The 19,956-nt window shown below is 35.7% G+C and overlaps 1 protein-coding gene across 1 annotated transcript; it reads right to left on the reverse strand.

Moving 5' to 3' along the window:
- Positions 1-3,240: 3,240 nt before the first annotated feature.
- On the reverse strand, positions 3,241-19,878 carry LOC140170091 (trafficking protein particle complex subunit 4-like). The gene is made up of 5 exons (XM_072193412.1): positions 19,602-19,878; positions 12,739-12,916; positions 11,961-12,064; positions 9,990-10,116; positions 3,241-5,226 (listed from the first exon to the last, which is right to left on the reverse strand). Exons 1-5 carry the CDS (start codon positions 19,774-19,776, stop codon positions 5,148-5,150), a joined length of 663 nt encoding a protein of 220 aa, XP_072049513.1. The 5' UTR covers positions 19,777-19,878; the 3' UTR covers positions 3,241-5,147.
- Between the last annotated feature and the right edge of the window lie 78 nt (positions 19,879-19,956).

Here is a 19,956-nt window from a genome sequence, read left to right on the forward strand (position 1 = left end):
CTCTTTGTGACCAATCAAAACAGTTCTTATAGAGGCATGCCCATGGGATTATTTTAAAGACATTGTTATATCTCAAATTCTTATAGATATTTTATGATGGTTTTTATGTTTCATTTGATTATATCTTTATATATTGTCAATCATCCATGTATATATAGGTCCCTACCTCCCCCAAACTGACGGATCCACTTTTAAGTATCATAAAAGATAAACTTTAAGAACAGTCGATTTTTTTTCTCTTGTTTGTTTCTTTCTCTGATAGATATTTTTCTTCAATGTTTTAACTTTCTTTTCCAATAACAATTATTAGAGTCTATCATGCATGTAGAATATAATTATGTGAAGCAACTTTAAAATGCACAATTGATAACGTGTTCAATATTGTGGGTACAACATGCAATGCAGAGGCCATCTGTGTCGGAAAACTGACAAAAAGGTTTTACAATGTTGAACCACATATATGTATAAAGTTAGATATTGTTAGGTCCAACTGCACAAATTTTGAGGTCTGCCTGCACTCTTTATACCATGATTTATTTTAAAAGCACAAATATATTGTTAAAAAGTACTGTAAATTAATACAATGTGATAATGAGAAGTTGCTAGACTTAGTTCAACTTTAAAGTGGCAATGATTAGGTTGTGGTTACTCCGACCATGCATAAATGTATGCTCAAATTCATATTTGTGACCCATCACATCGAAAGACGGCAGTTGTCGTCAGAAATGAACTTGTAGACTTCTTTACCAAGAAAAAGGACTGCTTTTAAGCTTTAAAATGACACCTCTTTCATTAATATCGCTTGTAAAATGGCAATTTTATGTGACAAATACAGTTCAAATTTCTTATTATTTTCTTTATTTTTGGGGGCACATTTTCTTTATTATCTTTAAATGTGGGTTTCCGACAACTGCCGTGTTTCGATGTGATGGGTCACATTTTACACAACTAGTGTAAATGTAGGTGCTGCACACAGCTGCATGCATAGTATATTGCATACCATCTATCAATTCATGATGTTTTGAGTCTTGTCATTTATAAATTGAACAAAGTATAATTACTTCTCAGTTGGCAGGATATGCTTATAGACCTTGACATGTGACGTCATTGCCCGGCAGTATGCGCACAAATTATGGCAATTTCCATTGTTCTTTGCCCTGCAGTGTGCGTACCGTACGCTCAGGGCATGTGCATTTTAAATCACCCACCACATTTCATATAGTACAAGAAAGCCATTGAACAGTGTAGCGGTTCGTTCGAGGATATCGATAGATGAGTCCCTAGCCTTTGTTGATAAACAATGATGTCAAGTGGTCTATAGGTATTTAATTTGAATGCTTATACTTTGAATTGTAAATTGGTGAAGCTGATTTGATGTGCATTTTACAGAAGTAAGATGATCTTTAAAAGAAAAAAAATTAGATATTTTGTATACATTGTACTCTGGCACAGATCATTATTAGTTCCTTCAGTGGTCAAATGCTGCTCATATGTGACATGATCAAGGGGAATGAGTCGCATGTCGGCAATTTTCAATAAGAAGTTTTTTACATAATATTCTGGCAGTTTACAAATGCTACATTTTGATGCAAACCCCATCAAAATCAGACATCTGGTTACCAAGTTATGAGCAATTTATCAATGGCTGAAAACAAAAGAATTTGAACACTGTTTCTGTCAATAATCTCAAAAACAATATTAGCGACATCCGACTCATTCCCCTTGATCATGTCACATATTGGCCCTGATATTAGGAAGACAAGAATTTGAGACAAAGTGGAGAGAGTAATAAGAATAATTTAATTTCTGGGCTCATGCCAATTTTGAGGCAAAATAAATATCCCAAACGGAAAATCCTGCTTCATATACACCTTGTTACCCAACTTATCTAGCACCATTATTGCCAATCTGCAAGCCTCATATTTTCAACCTGTTAATGTTAATGTTGGAAAATTACTGTTACACATAAGCCTGCATGCAGTGAGTGATCTTTGATTGAAAACTTGTTAGGTCCTAGGATGCAAATGCTTTTCTGTTTTCAAATATAAATAAGTTTTCAATATAACCTGTGTGTCAAAGGTAATTGAGAACAAATAATAATATCTTATTTTTTTTTTAGATACTGTCTAGTATTTCTTCTTTTAGTAATTATAATTTGGTTATTCAAAAAATGCATAAAGTATCTCTTCTTTCAATTTAGGTCAGTATGTTACGTTCATATTAAAACCTGGCTTTTATAATTAAGTCTTTTTATAGTATGACCCAAGCATGTTTCTGCAAATAAGAAGGGGTAACTCATACTCCATTAACCTATTTAATGCTCTCCTGCAAATTCCAAAGTTTTAGAGGTGAGCCATGGTTCAAATTAAAAGTACATGTTGGCCAGTCAGGAAGAACAAGTTTTGTCATGATGGGAATTGGACATGCAAAAGCTATTCTATTTAAAATCCACACACCCTCTGAGAAGAAAATGTTACCGCCATCTTAGTTCCAGTTGCATCTTAGTTAAATCCAACTGCAATTTTTTTATTAGTTTTGTGCAAAATTCCAATTGAAAATTGTTGAATTTGTAAAATCAATTTGAATTTTGCATAATCTCACCTAATATTAGACAAACTTGCAATTCCAGAACCTTTCATACCTTTTCCACTTTTTATTGTTGAAAATGGTTAGATCTATAATTGAAACTGTGGGAATTTCAAAATTTTCCACTGAGGTTTGGTTTTTAAACAGAATAGCCCAATATGTACCCAGGGGTTTTTTAAGTTCACAACAGTGGCAAAATACTTGTTTTACATGAATATTGCTTGAAAATAAGTGTGACGTGATCAAGCAAAATGAGTCGGATTTGGGGAAAATTGATTTATTAGACATAGCCAATAATAAGTATTCAACTCTTTGTATTTTATTGTTCTGAGCAACATTAAAATGGTCATATCTCCAGAAACTAGTCTAATTATGATGGGACTTTATACAAAATAAAGCCTGAAAATGGGTAATGAAATTGACAACGGAATTTTGCTTTTGATTGACATTTGACACTCATTTAGCTTGATCACGTCACAAATTTGATATATAGCTCCAAGAGGCCAACCCATATTAGCTTTAATGTTAATAGTGCCTTCAACTTTGTGTTTATCCAGCCAAATGTATAATCATACCATTTTCAACCAAAAAAAAAGTGTATTATAATATTCCTTAAATCTATATGTTTACCTCAATGCAGATCAAAATAAATTCACAGAAGAAACTTCAACATTGCTTACTTTGTTTGATTTTATTGTCTGTACAGTATTTACATCTATAAGATTTTAAGCGTCCTCAACATTTGGAATGTGCTTTTGTATGAAATCGCAATGAATATATGGTTATATGCTAAGGATATGTACTTAAAAGTGTATGTAGCTGGGAGGAAAAACTGTCCATGATATGAAAAATTTGACCTTTTGTATTGAAGATATGTGTATACATTTTTTACCACAAAAGACTTTAAATATTTAGGTGCTTTTGGGAAAAAATGATCGACAGCTTTACCTCCCAGCAACATTAAGTACACAACATTAGATGATACAATTTACCTTGAGGACTATTATTTTATATCAGGACATTCCTCGTATTCAAAATGCAATTTGGTGTGTCCGATGCGCTCTCAGGTTTCACAAAAAATATGTGAAAACGTTGCTATCCGAGCCCTTAAAATAAATGCATGATAAATTTGTTATTGGGTTCAGCATTGACTGCGCTGTGTCATACTAAGCTTGGCCATTTCGTGCATGGTATTTAACTTATACCATATATGTGACCATCCAGCACAACTGAGCCCTGAAGTCGCCAATCATCATTTTTGAGATATTCAACCAAAATATTCTGCTTGAAATTAGCTTTAAAATGATGTACATCATGTCTATAGTACTTGACATTTAAGTAGTGAAAAATCAATAAAACAGTCAATAAATCCTTTGTTTCCTATTGTTTATTGTTAAGTTCAATGGAGCATGTCTCAATAGTGGCACTGGCGACATCCGGGCTCAGTTGTGGAGGATGGTTACATATCTGCTTCACCCAATAACTAATATTGTATCTTCACCCTAAATATACTGCTCCAAGAAAGTATCCTTACACTTGGAAAAATAATCACAATTTCAAAACTGAACCATATTGGGGTAACTTTGTTGTTTTAATAGATGCACTATCTACATGTAATCTGGCACATTTTGACACCCCAATGAATCCAATGTGAATTCAAGAAACAAAGTTACAAGCATTTGATTAGACAAAGGTCCAGTTTTAAAAGTGACACACTGGTCTATTCAAAACTTCACGGACTAGGCATCTGGTTTGGGAGTGGTAAATGGCTAATTTGTGTTTGCCTTTAATTTAGAAGAGGAACAAAAGAAAACTAAAACAAAAGAGCTGGTAAATCTAATGCAAGTTATGAAAAGTACAGAGAAGTAAAAACTGTAATAAATACTGCTTTAAATAAGGCTCCATTGAAGAAACTGTAGTCTCTTTGTTGCGCTTGTTGGAATCTTTTTGCGCCTTGTATAGGCCAATTTGTCAGTTTTAAAACTGGACCTTCGTTTATTCAATTGCTTGTAACTTTACTTCTTGAGGTCACATTGGATTCATTGGAGAATGTGCAGGATTAGATAGTGCATCTATTACAAAAACAAATTTACCCCATTATGGTTCAGTTTTGAAATTGTGATTATTTTTCCAAGTGTAAGGATACTTTCTTGGTGCGGTATACAACCTCTTGGCATGCATGAATTTCATCAGTCATTTATGTGTGTGTAATAGTGGAAAAAATCAGTATCATGAAATTTGGGGAATAGAATGTACGTATTTCCTAATTTTGATGATTTAAAATGTATAATAATGGTGTTTTTGAGTTTCATTTTGCTATCCTTAAAGGAACCCACTGGACCAATCTTTCAGAAACACCTCTGTATATGAATGCATTTGTAAAGGCAAACATGCATGCATGCATGAACTCCAGCATATCACAGCCAAATACACAAAGCGACTAGGTGGAGATATGTCTGTCTGTCGCTGAATCTGGGAATCCACCATGTGCTCCACATACAGTGAAAGCTTGTTCATTTCTGTACAGCCATTAAGTGTCTACATTGCACAAAGTTTCTAGTCTACATTGTTCCTCCATATAGTCCTGATTTTTCTGATGATTCTAAAGCTGCCTGCAAATTGACATCAAATAATTCACATCTGTGGAACAGAAATGGGAAGAAAAGAGATTTGTTTGTTGGTCATGTAAAGGTCAAGACTCAAGGGTCAACCATGAGCAATGCTCACAGGTTGCAGTGCCCATCCCTTTTCACTTGATAATAACATCGGACAACATAATAGATTCCAAATGACTTTGTAATTTTGGGAAAGGGTTAAAGGTCATTGACCCTCAACCATATCCTGAAATAGAGAAGAAACTTTAGCCATATAAAATGTACAATTTCCATTCAACGTTTGTTGTTCTTTATCAAAAATGGTGACATAATACTTAATTTTGAGGTTGTTGTCCATTTCAAGTAAAAATGACGATGTAAAATGACAAGTCAACTTGCTATATTATGGACAAGAGAATGCAGTTCAATGGATATTTGGAACAAAATAGAAAAAATGCATAAAACATGGCAAAAATGCTCAAAAAACAGGCAAAAAAAATAAAGGAATTCCTGTACAAAAAAAAGAAGAAAATTCACTTGTCTGTAATTTAGCTATTTAACATGGAGCTCTTTAAGACATAAAAAAAAATTCGTCGGCTGTATTCCATAGTGGCGTATGGTGATTTTTGGTCATTTTTTGAAAATTGGCACATATGTTTTTAATGATGTTCTCTTTCATTTTTTCTAAGTCTCATCAGTCATAATTAGCTAATTAATTAGTAATTAATTAATTAAATGTGGCGATATAGTTACAAAGTGACATTTTTGTATTCCATAGTATGGCGTATACGACCATACGCCACTTTTTATACACATTTTATAATTATGAAATATCGGCAAAAATGAAAAACATCGTATGTCATAGTGGCGTACGTATCGGACCTATCGCCACTATGGAATACTGAACGACGAAAAAATAACGCCATAGGGATTACACGGCGACCGAGGTGGCGTAAGGTTAAAGTTAGGTTAGGGTATTGCGTTTTGTTTGTTTTCCATAGTGACGTATAGTTTTATTTTCAGTTTGCCAGCAATAGTATGTATTTATTTCTTTTGAAAAATATATAACAATAAAATCTAAAATACATAAAACAACGTAATTATGTTATATCAGCATGATTTATTACTCGGAGTTTCACGCCTAAAACGGCGATCATCAGATAAATAGCTGAACACTGAACTGTAACTCCAAAACAAAACAAATAAATTCACAGCGTTGAAAGCGTACGCGTCTTCACTAGAAAAGTATGACAGCGCGCATGTTTAAAAACGAATGACACAGTGTATACGCACGCATGTTTAGCGAAAAACGCGATAGGCGCAGCAACTACGCATACAGTGAAGTGCGTAATTATTTCTATTCATACACGCATGCTCGTAATTTTGAAATGCGAGAAACAAATGCAAGCATGTTTAGCGAAAAACGCAATAGGCGCAGCATATACGCATGTAATGAAGTGCGTAAATTATTTCTTTAAAATGCGGGGCGCAGTAGGCGTAACAACTTCATAAGTAATGAAGTCGCATAATTTATTTTTTCTTTGCGCGGTTTGGTGGTTTCCGACCGTGTCGGCATTTTGAGATGAGTTCGGTTTTATTATTGAGGGTGTTAGGCCCTTTCGCACGCAGTATTTCTAATTTCTCTTCAATGCATAGGTTGCATTGTCCTGAGTCACGTCTGTGTGTGTTTGATTCTTTCAAGATTTCCCAGTGGATAGAGTAGTTACTTCCTTTTCTTTTAAGTTGCCATACATATTTTGAGAGTTCTGTTTCCTTCTCATATTTGTCATGTTTGAATGATTTGGTGTGGTTGTTGAACCTCTGTTTAAAGGTTCCACCTGAAAGTCCTATATAAGATTTAGATTCTGTATTCGAAGATACACTGGCTTTATACATCAAGCCTACAGAAAACCCAACGACCATCCAGTCTACATCAACACCCAATCCAACCATCCACCTCACGTCATCAACCACATCCCTATCGCCATTGGGAAAAGAATCTCCACACTTTCGTCCAACCACGACGTCTTCAAGAAAGCCGCCCCCGCATACGACGAAGCTCTGAAATCAAGTGGTCACGCTGAATCCAGGTTAAAAATATACACAAAGACCAGATGGAAAATGTCTTGTGCTTTCACCAGCGAGATCATCAGTTGATTGCCACCTGTCTTGGGGAGTTTCGGCCCTCTAATAATCAAGACTCCCTCGAGGTGGGGGGGCGGCAGTGAAAGAAACACCACCTCCCGCTGGTGAGCTACTAAATAAAAATAAAACTCTGCTTCTAGCATCTGTTGCTAAATAAACAATCTGCTTCTCAGAAAATGAAACCGGCACAGGCCAGCTAACCAAAATAGAAGATCAAGCACCAGTTAGCACCCATACTATGTCAGCATGACAAAGCAAGACGCTTTGCCCATATGGGGATACGCCATCACCGTCAAAAGGGGATCTGTGTATATGTACCCCAGATGACCAAACTAGTCTGTAGTAAGCAGACGGGATAAGGCGCCTCTAACCCTACCATGCAGCTGGAATCACTTAACCCTAGCTAACTGGAGTTGATATGAAGGAATGAGAACAAGTAAAAGATATGGCTAGCTGGCCTGCCTGCTCTGGCTGAGGATACTGATGATGTACTTCACTTCCAGATTATCTACTCCTCTGAATGTACTTGGACCACACCCACGACGATCCTGATTCTGCAGCCTCTGACGCTGCCCTGCTAACTGACTTTAGCTCTCTCCTGTTGAAGCCTAAATCTACGCAGCCACTTCTGCAAAGAGTGTGCAACAAAACCACGGCAGCCGACTTCGAAGGGGTAGCAAGAAGCCTTCCAACCTCTATCCTTGCTTCGAATACAGAATCTAAATCTTATATAGGACTTTCAGGTGGAACCTTTAAACAGAGGTTCAACAACCACACCAAATCATTCAAACATGACAAATATGAGAAGGAAACAGAACTCTCAAAATATGTATGGCAACTTAAAAGAAAAGGAAGTAACTACTCTATCCACTGGGAAATCTTGAAAGAATCAAACACACACAGACGTGACTCAGGACAATGCAACCTATGCATTGAAGAGAAATTAGAAATACTGCGTGCGAAAGGGCCTAACACCCTCAATAATAAAACCGAACTCATCTCAAAATGCCGACACGGTCGGAAACCACCAAGCCAGCGCAAAGAAAAAATAAATTGCGCACTTCATTACTTGCGTGAAGTTGTTACGCCTACTGCGCCTCCGCATTTTAAAGAAATAATTTACGCACTTCATTACATGCGTATATGCTGCGCCTATTGCGCTTTTCGCTAAACATGCGTGCATTTGTTTCTCGCATTTCAAAATTACGAGCATGTGTGTATGAATAGAAATAATTACGCACTTCACTGTATGCGTAGTTGCTGCGCCTATCGCGTTTTTCGCTAAACATGCGTGCGTATACACTGTGTCATTCGTTTTTAAACATGCGCGCTGTCATACTTTTCTAGTGAAGACGCGTACGCTTTCAACGCTGTGAATTTATTTGTTTTGTTTTGGAGTTACAGTTCAGTGTTCAGCTATTTATCTGATGATCGCCGTTTTAGGCGTGAAACTCCGAGTAATAAATCATGCTGATATAACATAATTACGTTGTTTTATGTATTTTATTACACGCTCTACTATCTAATAGTATCGAGCACTATTTTCAGCTGTTTTGATTAACTATATGTGACGTGTCATGTCAAAAGGAGACACTTTTGGGCAGGATCGTAAATGGAGAAATAGCCAAAAATCTACTCGGGAGTGATTTTTTCACAATTTGGGTTTGTTGTGAATTTGTGATGTTATTAATGTTTAGAATATTGTCTGATAGTTTCAAACCGGAATATAACTGACATCTTGTATTTTTTGAGATATTTTTCTTGGTAATTCCTACTCTCAACATTGTCAATAATATTTTTAAAGGCCGATATCTCAATTTCCAATTTTATAAGACCATAACTTACGAACTCAATATCTCCGCTAAGGAATGCCCGATTTCATTGGGGAAAACGGCGTTGTGGAGCAAAATATCTCTATATTTAAGATATGTAAAAACCTCAAAATTGATAACCTGCCCAAAAGTGTCTCCTTTTGACATGACACGTCACATATATTATAACAATAAAATCTATTTAGTTTACTACAGAAATTTCACATCATTTACAAAATATAATGAATGTCTGATTTACACAACTTCGATTTTAAATTGGCATTTCTTCAAACCCGATTTTCTCGAAAAGTTGTTTATTCGCTGCTCCCCACTATACGCCACTATGGAATACAGACGACGAATTGCTCTGTTGTCCTACAAACACAACAAATGTGGCTGGTTCCAGTAAGGTTTAAGTACTGTTGTTGATATGTGGAAACATTACAAATACCCATTCAACCAAGCCTTGAAATAAGCAGACTAACCCGGAGCAATTTATTTTTGAACATTGCTCCTGGTTCACTGGGATTTTACAAGAACCAGGAGCAATTTCTGAAGAAACAGGAACAATTTTCAAATACGGTAGTAAATCCTTTTCGGCATACAGCATATCAGCACTACTGCATCAAGTGCAAAACTGGAACTAGGAGCAATTTGTTTTTATACATTGCTCCTGGTTCATGTGAATTTTACAAAGACCAGGAGTGGTGGCTTTGCAAGGGCAAATTTGCTCCCAGCGCCAGCTTATTTCAAGGCTTGCATTATAACAGACTGCTGAAAATAATTATAGAATTGGATCTAGAATTCTTAAGCAGGCCCTCATTCCCAATCAAGTGATATTCAAGCCACTTACCTAATGGGCATGTCTATTGAGTAAAAGGGATTCTTTAGTGCAAAATCCGAGTAGATCTCATAGATTTTTCGAAGTAATACCTCTATACCAGCTTGTTTTGGATCTGCTAATACTAATATCTTGATACCTGGAAAATAAAAAGCAGTTAACATAGATCAATAAAAAGAATGCTAAAAAAACATGTTATGGAGGGGGCATGTCATGTGCCCTCCCCCCTATTGATCTGAAAATTTAGAAAATCCTATAGGAAAATTGCCGGAAATGGCTTGTGCCCCAGCCCAGTGCCACCATTCATGGTCAGTGCTCCCCCATAAAATGACTCACACTATGCCACTGCTCCCTAAGTCTAATTCCATTAAGGTCTAACTTGTTTTGTGCATATGACCTTACGAGTGTTGATAAATTCAAGTTCACACAGGTTGTTGAAATTAGAAGCACTTTTCGATATTCTGCCTTGAAAAGAAATGAACAAACAGTCCAAAAATCTTTGATTGAACCCTTTAGCATCATTTTGAAATTCATTCCCCTCATACACATAATTATTGCAAATTCAAATATCAGTGGGCTTCTTTCTTCCTAAAGCCATCAACAACCAACTATGTTTGTTTATTAGATGTTTTGTTTCTTAATTTGTTTGGCAGTTTCTAGTTTCTTCTACACTAGCTTCCAGAGAAGTAATAATAATAATAATGGAGTGCAAAAACAAAAAAACAAAGGACACACAGTGAAACACAAAAAACCTTAAGGGATCTAAAATGAGCGTTTATTGCGTTTCGACAGTATTTTTTTTGGGACATGAGAGCACCTCAGACCTATCGAATTGCATTCTGAATCTGAAGCATGTCTTTCTGATATCAAATAATTTTCATTTTTGAAAATCACAATATAATACAAATTTTATGACAAATTATAAAAATTTGATATTTTTCAAATTTTTGATATATAACAGTCCTCGAGTAAATTATATAAATCTAATGATATATTCTTAAAGTATGTAGCAGGGAGGAAAAGCCGACGGTCAATTGAAAATTTTGACCTTTCATATTGAAGATATGGATTTTTTCCCCAAAAGACCTAATTTTTTTTTTTTTTTTTTTTTAAAAAAATCCATATCTTCAATACGAAAGGTCAAAATTTTCAATTGATCGTCAGCTTTTCATCCCACCTACATACACTTTAAGTATAAATCATCAGATTTATAAAGTTTACTTCAAGTACTGTTAAATATCAAAAATATCAATTTTTAATGATTTGCCATAAAATGTGTATTAAATTGCGAATTTCAAAAATCAAAATTATTTGATATCAGAATGACATTCTTCGTATTCAGAATGCAATTCGATATGTCTGATGTGCTCTAATGTCCCAAGATAAATACTGTCCAAACGTTCATACCCCAGCCCTTAAGATTCACGGAAAGCATGTTGGAAAAAATGAGTTTTAAGACTACATTTGAATTGAGCAAGAGAAGTGATATTGCGGATGTTGTTGGGAAGGGAATTCCAAGCAACATGGGCAGCATAATGAAAGGAACGCATACCGGCAGATGATAAATTATAAAATGCGGGGTCCTGAGAACTTTTTCAGATGATGAACGGAGGGAGCGTTGAGGAACATAAGTACAGACAACCGCTGGAGAGGTAAGACGGAAGGAACCCTCAAAGTGCCGGTAAGCAAACACATAATTTAAACTGAATCCGAATTTTATGGGTAGCCAATGAAGCTCATAAAGTATGGGGGTGATATGATCATATTTATGTTTTTTAACAATGAGCTGGGCGGCAGAATTTTGGATCCTCTGGAGGCGGAGAGTCCGGCACCATCAATGCGCCCCTTTTAATGACCGACATTTGTAACAATCCATAAGTGCCAATCAGATTACCGGTCTTTTGGTATGTGACTGTGTGACGTTTATCATCCGATTGAACCAGCCAATCAGACCCACACTTCTGTGTGTTTAGTTTTACATACCTGATAAAGTTTGAAAACAATGAAGCTTGAATGCATCTGTTTCAAGTACTTGTATTCCTGATGATTTATGTTCAGGTGATAACTGGCATCCTATGGCATATAATCTGCGAAATGAAAAAAAAGAAGATATTTTGAAATTCTTTGCAGAATGCATAAAAAATAGGGAATTGGACATGTAATGGAAATGGATCATTACATTTGAGTAACAAACCAAGTTTTTCTCAGATAAAATTAACTTTTTATGAATCTGATATCGACACCAGATGTTTGGTTATTCAGGAAAACAAAGTTTATCTGAGAGCTAAACTTGTGTATGTACAAAAAACTAGTATAATGTATATTCGTACATAGTGGTAACGTAAATAGAAAGCAAAATTAAACCTCTACGCTACTCAAATTTGGTACACTCACCCTACCGCTTTCACCGGGTTAACCGGCATCTGCAGCGGATGTTATTGCTCTAAAGATTTGTTGTTGCTAGTGATGTTGAGACACCTCTGAGGCCAAAGAAACATCTTCGGGTTCACCAGAAATCTTCTGGTTTGACGTCACCTACATCATTTGAGGTGTCTCAACATCACTAGCAACAACAAATCTTCATCCACTGAAGGTGCCAGTTGACCCGGTGAAAGCGCCCCGGTTAATGTTATACTAAATTTGAGTACAGTAGCGTAGAAGTTTAATTTTTGATTTCTGAGAAAAAAGTTTTATTGAATTACTGAACACTTGATGCCATACATGTATGGGTATATGATAACAATGAGACCTTGATACTTACGAGTGAAACATACTGGCTAACATAATCCTCTCATTTGTTGACAGTTTTGGTCGTCCAAATTTTATGGCTATGGGATAGTTGTTGGAATCAGCAATCATTTCCAATACATCCTTACCACTTGCTTCCAACTGCCTGCCTCGGACAACTTCACCATTTATGGCCAATACTGTGTGCCCCACTGGAAAGGTGTCAAAGTTATAGAAACTTGAGCAAAAGATCATTGCAAAAAAAAAATAATGGGACCTCAAAAAGCGAAGTACCGGGTATGTCTTAACCTGTGATTGGTTTAAAAAACTACTTGGACAATTGCTAAGCTAATAAATAAATCAGCATGCTTTTTTCTTAACAACCATGTTGAGGTTTTTGAGAGGTGGTTTCACGTAGTGATTTAGTGATCGAGTAAAATTCAGCTTGACAACTTCTTTCCCAGGTGCAATCACTATGAAATTTTGACAATGAAAATCACACTGATATTTACCTCAACTCTGAAAACATGCTGAAAAAAAATTCAGTGTGAAAAATCACACTGAAAACAAACCCTTTGTTATGCAGCTATGCAAATGAGAATAATGCTCATTTTCACTGAAATATCTCTGAAAACTTTAACCAGGGGAAAATCACACTGAAAATCTACTGAAAAGAATTGATCTCTTGGTAAATCACAATGAAATTGTTCACAACCCTGGCAGTGGTGATTCTTTAATCCCACTGAAATTGATTTAATCACACTGAAATGAGCTGGCCATGTGCTGTTGTTATGTAAATTTATCCTCTGAATTGTTGCTCATTATAGCAAGTATCAAAATACTGAAAATACACTGAAATACTTCTGAAACACAATTTCAGAGTTGACTTTCTTTTGTTCTGGTCATTTCAGTGTTGAGGTTTGCTTTTCATGTGCTTTTTTCATTGACAAAATTTCATAGTGAATAATTATACAAGGAGACAATCACTGACATTTTCACGATGTCGATGATAATAAATATAAATGACACCAAACCCAAAGGCGTTTGGCAACTATTTAACCTTCGTGACCTTGGTGCAAAACTAAACCCTGATCATCATGTAAAAGGAAACATTTAGTCCTTACAATGTATAGTGAGGGTGGTCTAAAAAGTCAGGATCGCCTTCAATAAATGTTGTCAAATTCATAAAATATCTTCTTTTTTTTTTTAAACCTGGGGCTGGGCTGGGGCTTGACATTAATCACATTATAACTGAGGAGGACTGGACGATTTTTTATACCACACACTCAGGGCAGGGTTGCCAAAAAATTGCAGCCCGAATCGCGGGTTAAATAATCGAAAAGTCGCCCAATTTTTCTCTTTACCATTGGTTTCTATGGGACATGAAACTATCCGAAGTAGCGGGAGCCAATGTTGAAAAGTCGCCCAATTTTTTTTCTTAATCATTAGTTTCTATGGGACAGGAAATTCAATTGTCAAAAGTTGCGGGAAAAATCGGGAATTTCCATAACCTGACCACCTTTTCTGACTACCTATTCTGACCACCTTTTCTGACCATCTTTTTTGACAATCTTATTTGACATTATTTTGATGTTTGCTTCATTGTTATTATCTTTACACTTTGCACAATAATGTTGTACCATTCTGGATGTTTAAAAGCGACATAAAATTGAAATTATCAAGTGAAATTTGTTTTGTTTTTCCATACTTCCATGGTTTTTCACAGGGCAGTTAACTTCTCAGTTTAGAGAGGAGACAGTTATCATTTCAGGTGCTGGGTCAATAATCAATAAAGTAAACACAATTACCACTTCACAAGGTCATATTCATGATATTTGTCAAACATGCCCTGATATATTAAGGGTGCAGACTGCAGCATGAATGTGAATATGGGTTTAAGGGTATACGAGGTATTGTTGGTCGAAGCAGATTTTCATTATCTGAATCAATATATTATTGAAAAATAACACAAATCATATACGGTCATGTGTCATATGGTGGGGCACATTTGCGTTACAAGCACTGATTTTGATCATTTGTCCTCCTTTTCACTTAAATTGTTATCTCTAAAACTATACATCTCACATCAACAAAACTATACATTTTTGGAAAGCTTATGTTCCAAGGAATCCAACTAGGCAAAAATGAAGTTGGTATACAGGGTGCGTAAGAAAATATATAGGGTGATATCATGAAAAAAATTAATTTTACTAGTAAATTCATAATTTATTGCATTTGCTACTGATATGGAATACCTCAAATGTAATATAATTTTGAGGCAGGCAACACTATGAGCTTAAATAAAATGTTTACTTTTGCCATGTTATGATTGACCAAAGTGGTGATACAGGGTGTGAAAATATACGTAACTTCACGCACAAAATGTTGATTACATTTTTGAAGGTATTTTCTTTAGAATGTAGGCCTATCCTACATTTATTTTAACTGCATATTTGGATTCCTGGGGTAAAAAGCTTTCCAAAAATGTATACTTTTCCTACATGTATCTTAGGGTGTATAATTCTCAAGATACAACAATTGAAAGTCAAAACGCATGTCGTGACTGAAAATCTTGGCATTTGTGTGTAAGTGAATAGGAAAAAATTGAGGTTCTTGTGACTTGCGGTTCTCAGTGAATACTTGTTAACACTGTTAGATAAAATTAATAGCTGAATATGAATAATGAATGATTAAGCTTTCATTTGAAGTATGATTTGCAAGGATAGCACGCAATTTGGCAATGATATACATGTAATTTAAAATTCAAAAGGATGCCATGTCTCCCATAGAGAATGCACATACTCCACTACCGCTTATCCACTACCGCTTATCCAACAGGTTTATCTTCGTTAACATTTTGGTATTTTTCACTAATTTAAAACAAAATTGGCATTCCAAATTGAGAAACATATTTGAAAATTAGAATAATCAGGCTGTATTTAATGAGCCCAAACTTGATGCAATTGGACCAAGAATACCCCTGTGACAACAAGTTAAATCTGAAAGAGGAGAGAAAAATGTAACATCACCAGGTATTTTGGGGTCCCACCATAAGACATGTGACCATACTTTGGAAAACTTGCTTAATTGATTGTTAATGAGTTATGTACGTTTTACAAAAGTGTTGTTGTTTCAGCCCTCTCTACAACATAACTCAAGAACCACAGGACCTACAAAAGTATATCTGGTCGCATGTCACAAATAGGTCACCCAAAAATGGAGCAGCCGTAACATGAAAACGCTTTCTTCACACTTCAAGTTAGGTTTATTCTAAAAGTATAATACCTATTGTGTAGAAAGTTTGGTGTCATTTTTTAGATAATTATGTTCTTTTTCAAATACAAAAAATCCCAAGTCAATTGGACAAGTACTTTGAGATTTATACTTCAATATGTAAGATGTGCCAATGGAGCAGCCGGGACGGGGGAGCCCCATAGGGTTGTACACAAAATTGTGAAAATATGGCAAACTTCAAACCTTTGTATCTTGAAAAGTACAACTAGCATGGACCTCAAATTGAACATATATCATCCTGGATTATAGATCTACCTCATAGTACATCAACTGTAACAAAAGATGTAACCAATTAATTGCCTAATTAAATGCTAATTAAGACAGTTTTCCCTAGATGTTACTGTACAAAGTGTGCATACTATGCTCCGACATTTCTAAATGGACTATCTCTTGCCCGAGTCACCCTGCTTATTCAAAAGAACACATATTTTTAAGGAAATTTGATGAGGAATTTAATTATGCTATTAGTTTTAGTGCCAGAAATGGAGGAAAACAGTTTTTATTGAAAAATGTCATAAAAATTGTGAAATTATTTTACAATTTTTGACCACCCTGTATGTTTAACGCAAGGGATACTAAACTCTTTCTTCCTAATTTGTTTGAAGGACCCATGTAATGTCTTTCTGAATCCATATTTATTTTGAACTACATAGCTTTCAGAAAAGGAAAAATATGGGGTTCACCATGACAAAAAAGATGCTAATTTTGTTGTTGTTCCACCCTGTATATTTCTCACCCACCCTGTATTATAATGTTATGCTTTGCTGATTTGGCATCCTTGTAATATAAGCTTTCCAGAAATATATACTTATAATGGTCTAAAATGTATTCATTAAAAGTTGTGTTGAATTGAATCAAAATTGGTGATATTTTTCTCATTTTACATCATGTTCTACACAAAAGATGACCAATTCATGACATGCGACCATCTGTGATATTTGAATTATTGTACACGCTCGCTATGAATAAGCCCAATCGCCATAACTTTCAGGTTTTTTGGGACACTTTGACCTCTGGAAAATTGCTGTAATCATTAATTTATTATTGTAATAATGTTATCATTATAAATAATAAAATACCGGTAATTAATTTATACAATAATCTAATTTTTGGGTTTGTTTTTATTCTAGTAACACGTTTTTAATTATATTTTGTACGCTCAAAACTCCAATTTTTCTGAATTTTCCCGATAGGTCAAAGGACAAAGTGTCCCAAAACTGCGAAATGTGTCCCACAATGCATTGCAAACTTCCAATGCCGATTGGGCTTATTGAGCAACATTTGCAATTTTTGCTAAAGCTCACTACCATTTGCAAGGTGCTGTGAACTACTTTGTTTTCTGCTGCTTCGACCAGTGTTCGACATATGCCTCAAAAAGTTACAGGCCAGCCGGGCTTGACCATAAAAAGTTACCGGCCAGCTGGGCCTGCAACTAGATGCCAGTCAGAAAAGTTACCGGCCAGGCCAAAAAGTTACAGGCCAATGGCCGGCTGACCGGCCCTATTTCGAACGCTGGCTTCGACCAACAATACATCGTATACCCTTAATTGTCCATCAGACAGACAAAGTCTGAACAGGGAAGTGCTGAAGGTAACACTAGGGAGCACTCGTTCGAATGAAGTCAGGAAAATTGGATCATGTGTGCAAAATTTTATTTTATTTGTTTTAAATAATTTCATTTACCATGAAAGTGTTGTAATTTTTAAGTTTCAAGTTTTTATTTGGAAATTGCTTTTTACATCAGTGGCACTCGATCCGATGGTGCATCCAAGACATTAAAATTTAAATACTGTATTAAACAAAACAAAATCAAAGGATACTCGACAAGCAAAAGGTACAAATGATTAATCTAAAGTGAGAAAGAAATAACAACCATGTACCCTTAAAAATGTTGTTTATCTATTAACAAGTCCCAGAGAAAAGCTTGCAAATTATCACCCAGCACGACTGTCTATGATTATGGTGTAAAACACTAGGATCACTAGGATTTGTCTTCATTGAATGACCTTTGAAAATTGGGATACAAAACTCATACCGGTACTCTGCAACTTGAGGTCAAATTTTGCACTATGATTGTTTAGTTAATGTTATTGGACTATGGCATTGGGATAAGGCCATTGTGGTCTATAGTGTAAGAATCAAATATCACAGGGCTCACTGTAAAAGCTGGTCAGAAAAGGTAGTCAGAAAAGGTAGTCAGAAAAGGTGTAGGTATGCCAGGCAAACACATTTGCTAGTCAGCCAATTTCGCCGACAATGTCAATGCATTTTTACATAGAAATTTAAAACAACTGGCGAAGAAAGAAACCTACATAAATATGTTTTCTATAGTCTATACTTCACTTTACTCAAATATATGATTTTTTATGGTGATAAGTCACTCGCACATGGAATTTTAGAGGGATTTTGATAGCAGTTCCATTAAAAAAAAGCTGCTATCATGAGATTAAGATCTAGAAACACCCCCGAAATTAGCTCGTTCACGTAGCGGTTTCGTTGTCCCACTGGCCTAATAACGTAGATTGCCTGGCGATCGGAGTGTTATCGTCAGAGCACCTCGGACTACCCCGAAATGCCGTTTTGGGTTGAATCTTTTTGACAAAATTTGATGAAAGTCAATCTTTGACAAGATGTAACTTTGCTACGGAAAGTGCTATGAAAAAGGGTTTCAGTTTTGGCTTTGTTTACTCAAGGGCTTTAATTTGATATATAAAATGATGCAGTTTGATGTCAAATTTGAATTCACCTAGCATACCTAAAAATGTGATTATGTGGTCAGGTTATGGAAACACAATCAAACTTGCCAACCGAATTTCATCTATGCAAATGAGCAAAAGCACTACTACTAAATAACTAATGACTATCACATGCTCAAAACCAGCCAATCACGTGCGTGAGATTGGTCACTTTTTTTTTTAATTTCATGAGAAAAACCATCATGAATATTGCTTGCGAACAAGGAAATGCACGACCGAGCAATGTAAACAAGAGCATGACTGCATGAAACAAACTTCCATTTACGCTAAACTAATTCCTTCTTTACCATAACAAATTTTTTAATCAAGTTACGAAAGGATGAAATTTAAGCTTCCATGACACTCACAAATTTTGTGTGTTTTCATGCTGGTAAAAAGTCATTTTCAAACAGCTATAACTTCCGTTCGGTAGCATGTATTCCCATTCTGAAAACTGTAGTGACAGCCCGCCATCTTTAATTTTCCGAAAATCATCAATCGGCACTTTCCGGATCTTCATAAAAGCTTTTTTCATTCATAAATCCACCTCGGCTTTTTCCGATGGCTGCCGAATCTGGTCATGTGCTGGGCTCATGAATAATTAATTAGGTGGACTGGCTGGTTTCAATTGGGGTCGTGCAGTGGCGCCATTGCCGGTCCATGTAATTTGGTTCCCGGTAGCTTCTATTGCAAAATCCTGCAGTGGCAATGGGGCAAGTTTGATTGTGGGAAACACCCGGAAAAATCTTCAAAAGTCGCCCAATTGGGCTACCAAATCGCGGGTTTGGCAACCCTGCACACACTTTCATTTTTTTAAACTTATACCTGATATCTATGTTACAACCTGGATGTTACACTTGCAAATTACCTTTGATTCCGTCCCTTTGACCGAATGCAACTACAACTCTTTCATCGTAGATTTTTAGCGTTAGCTCCAGCGGGTAACTAAAAGTCTTTTCCACTTCCGTTCTAGGTTGGCTATGGTCTAATTGATATATCAGACCTCCGGCCCTGTTCACTATATACACGCTAAATATCGTCATATTAAAATTCAATTCAAAATAAGTGAAATATTGGTGAAAAAGTGCTGTGTCTAGGGCGTATTTTTCATTGACTGTAGTCCACCATTGTAATATTTTAGAAAGTATTAGGAATTCCCGTTTTGTGAGGAGAACCAAAATAAATTTATACTTCCGTGTTATTTCTAATTCTCGTTAGATAAA

The sequence above is a fragment of the Amphiura filiformis genome, chromosome 14 (genome assembly GCF_039555335.1).
Source record: "Amphiura filiformis chromosome 14, Afil_fr2py, whole genome shotgun sequence".
Lineage (NCBI taxonomy): Eukaryota > Metazoa > Echinodermata > Ophiuroidea > Amphilepidida > Amphiuridae > Amphiura > Amphiura filiformis.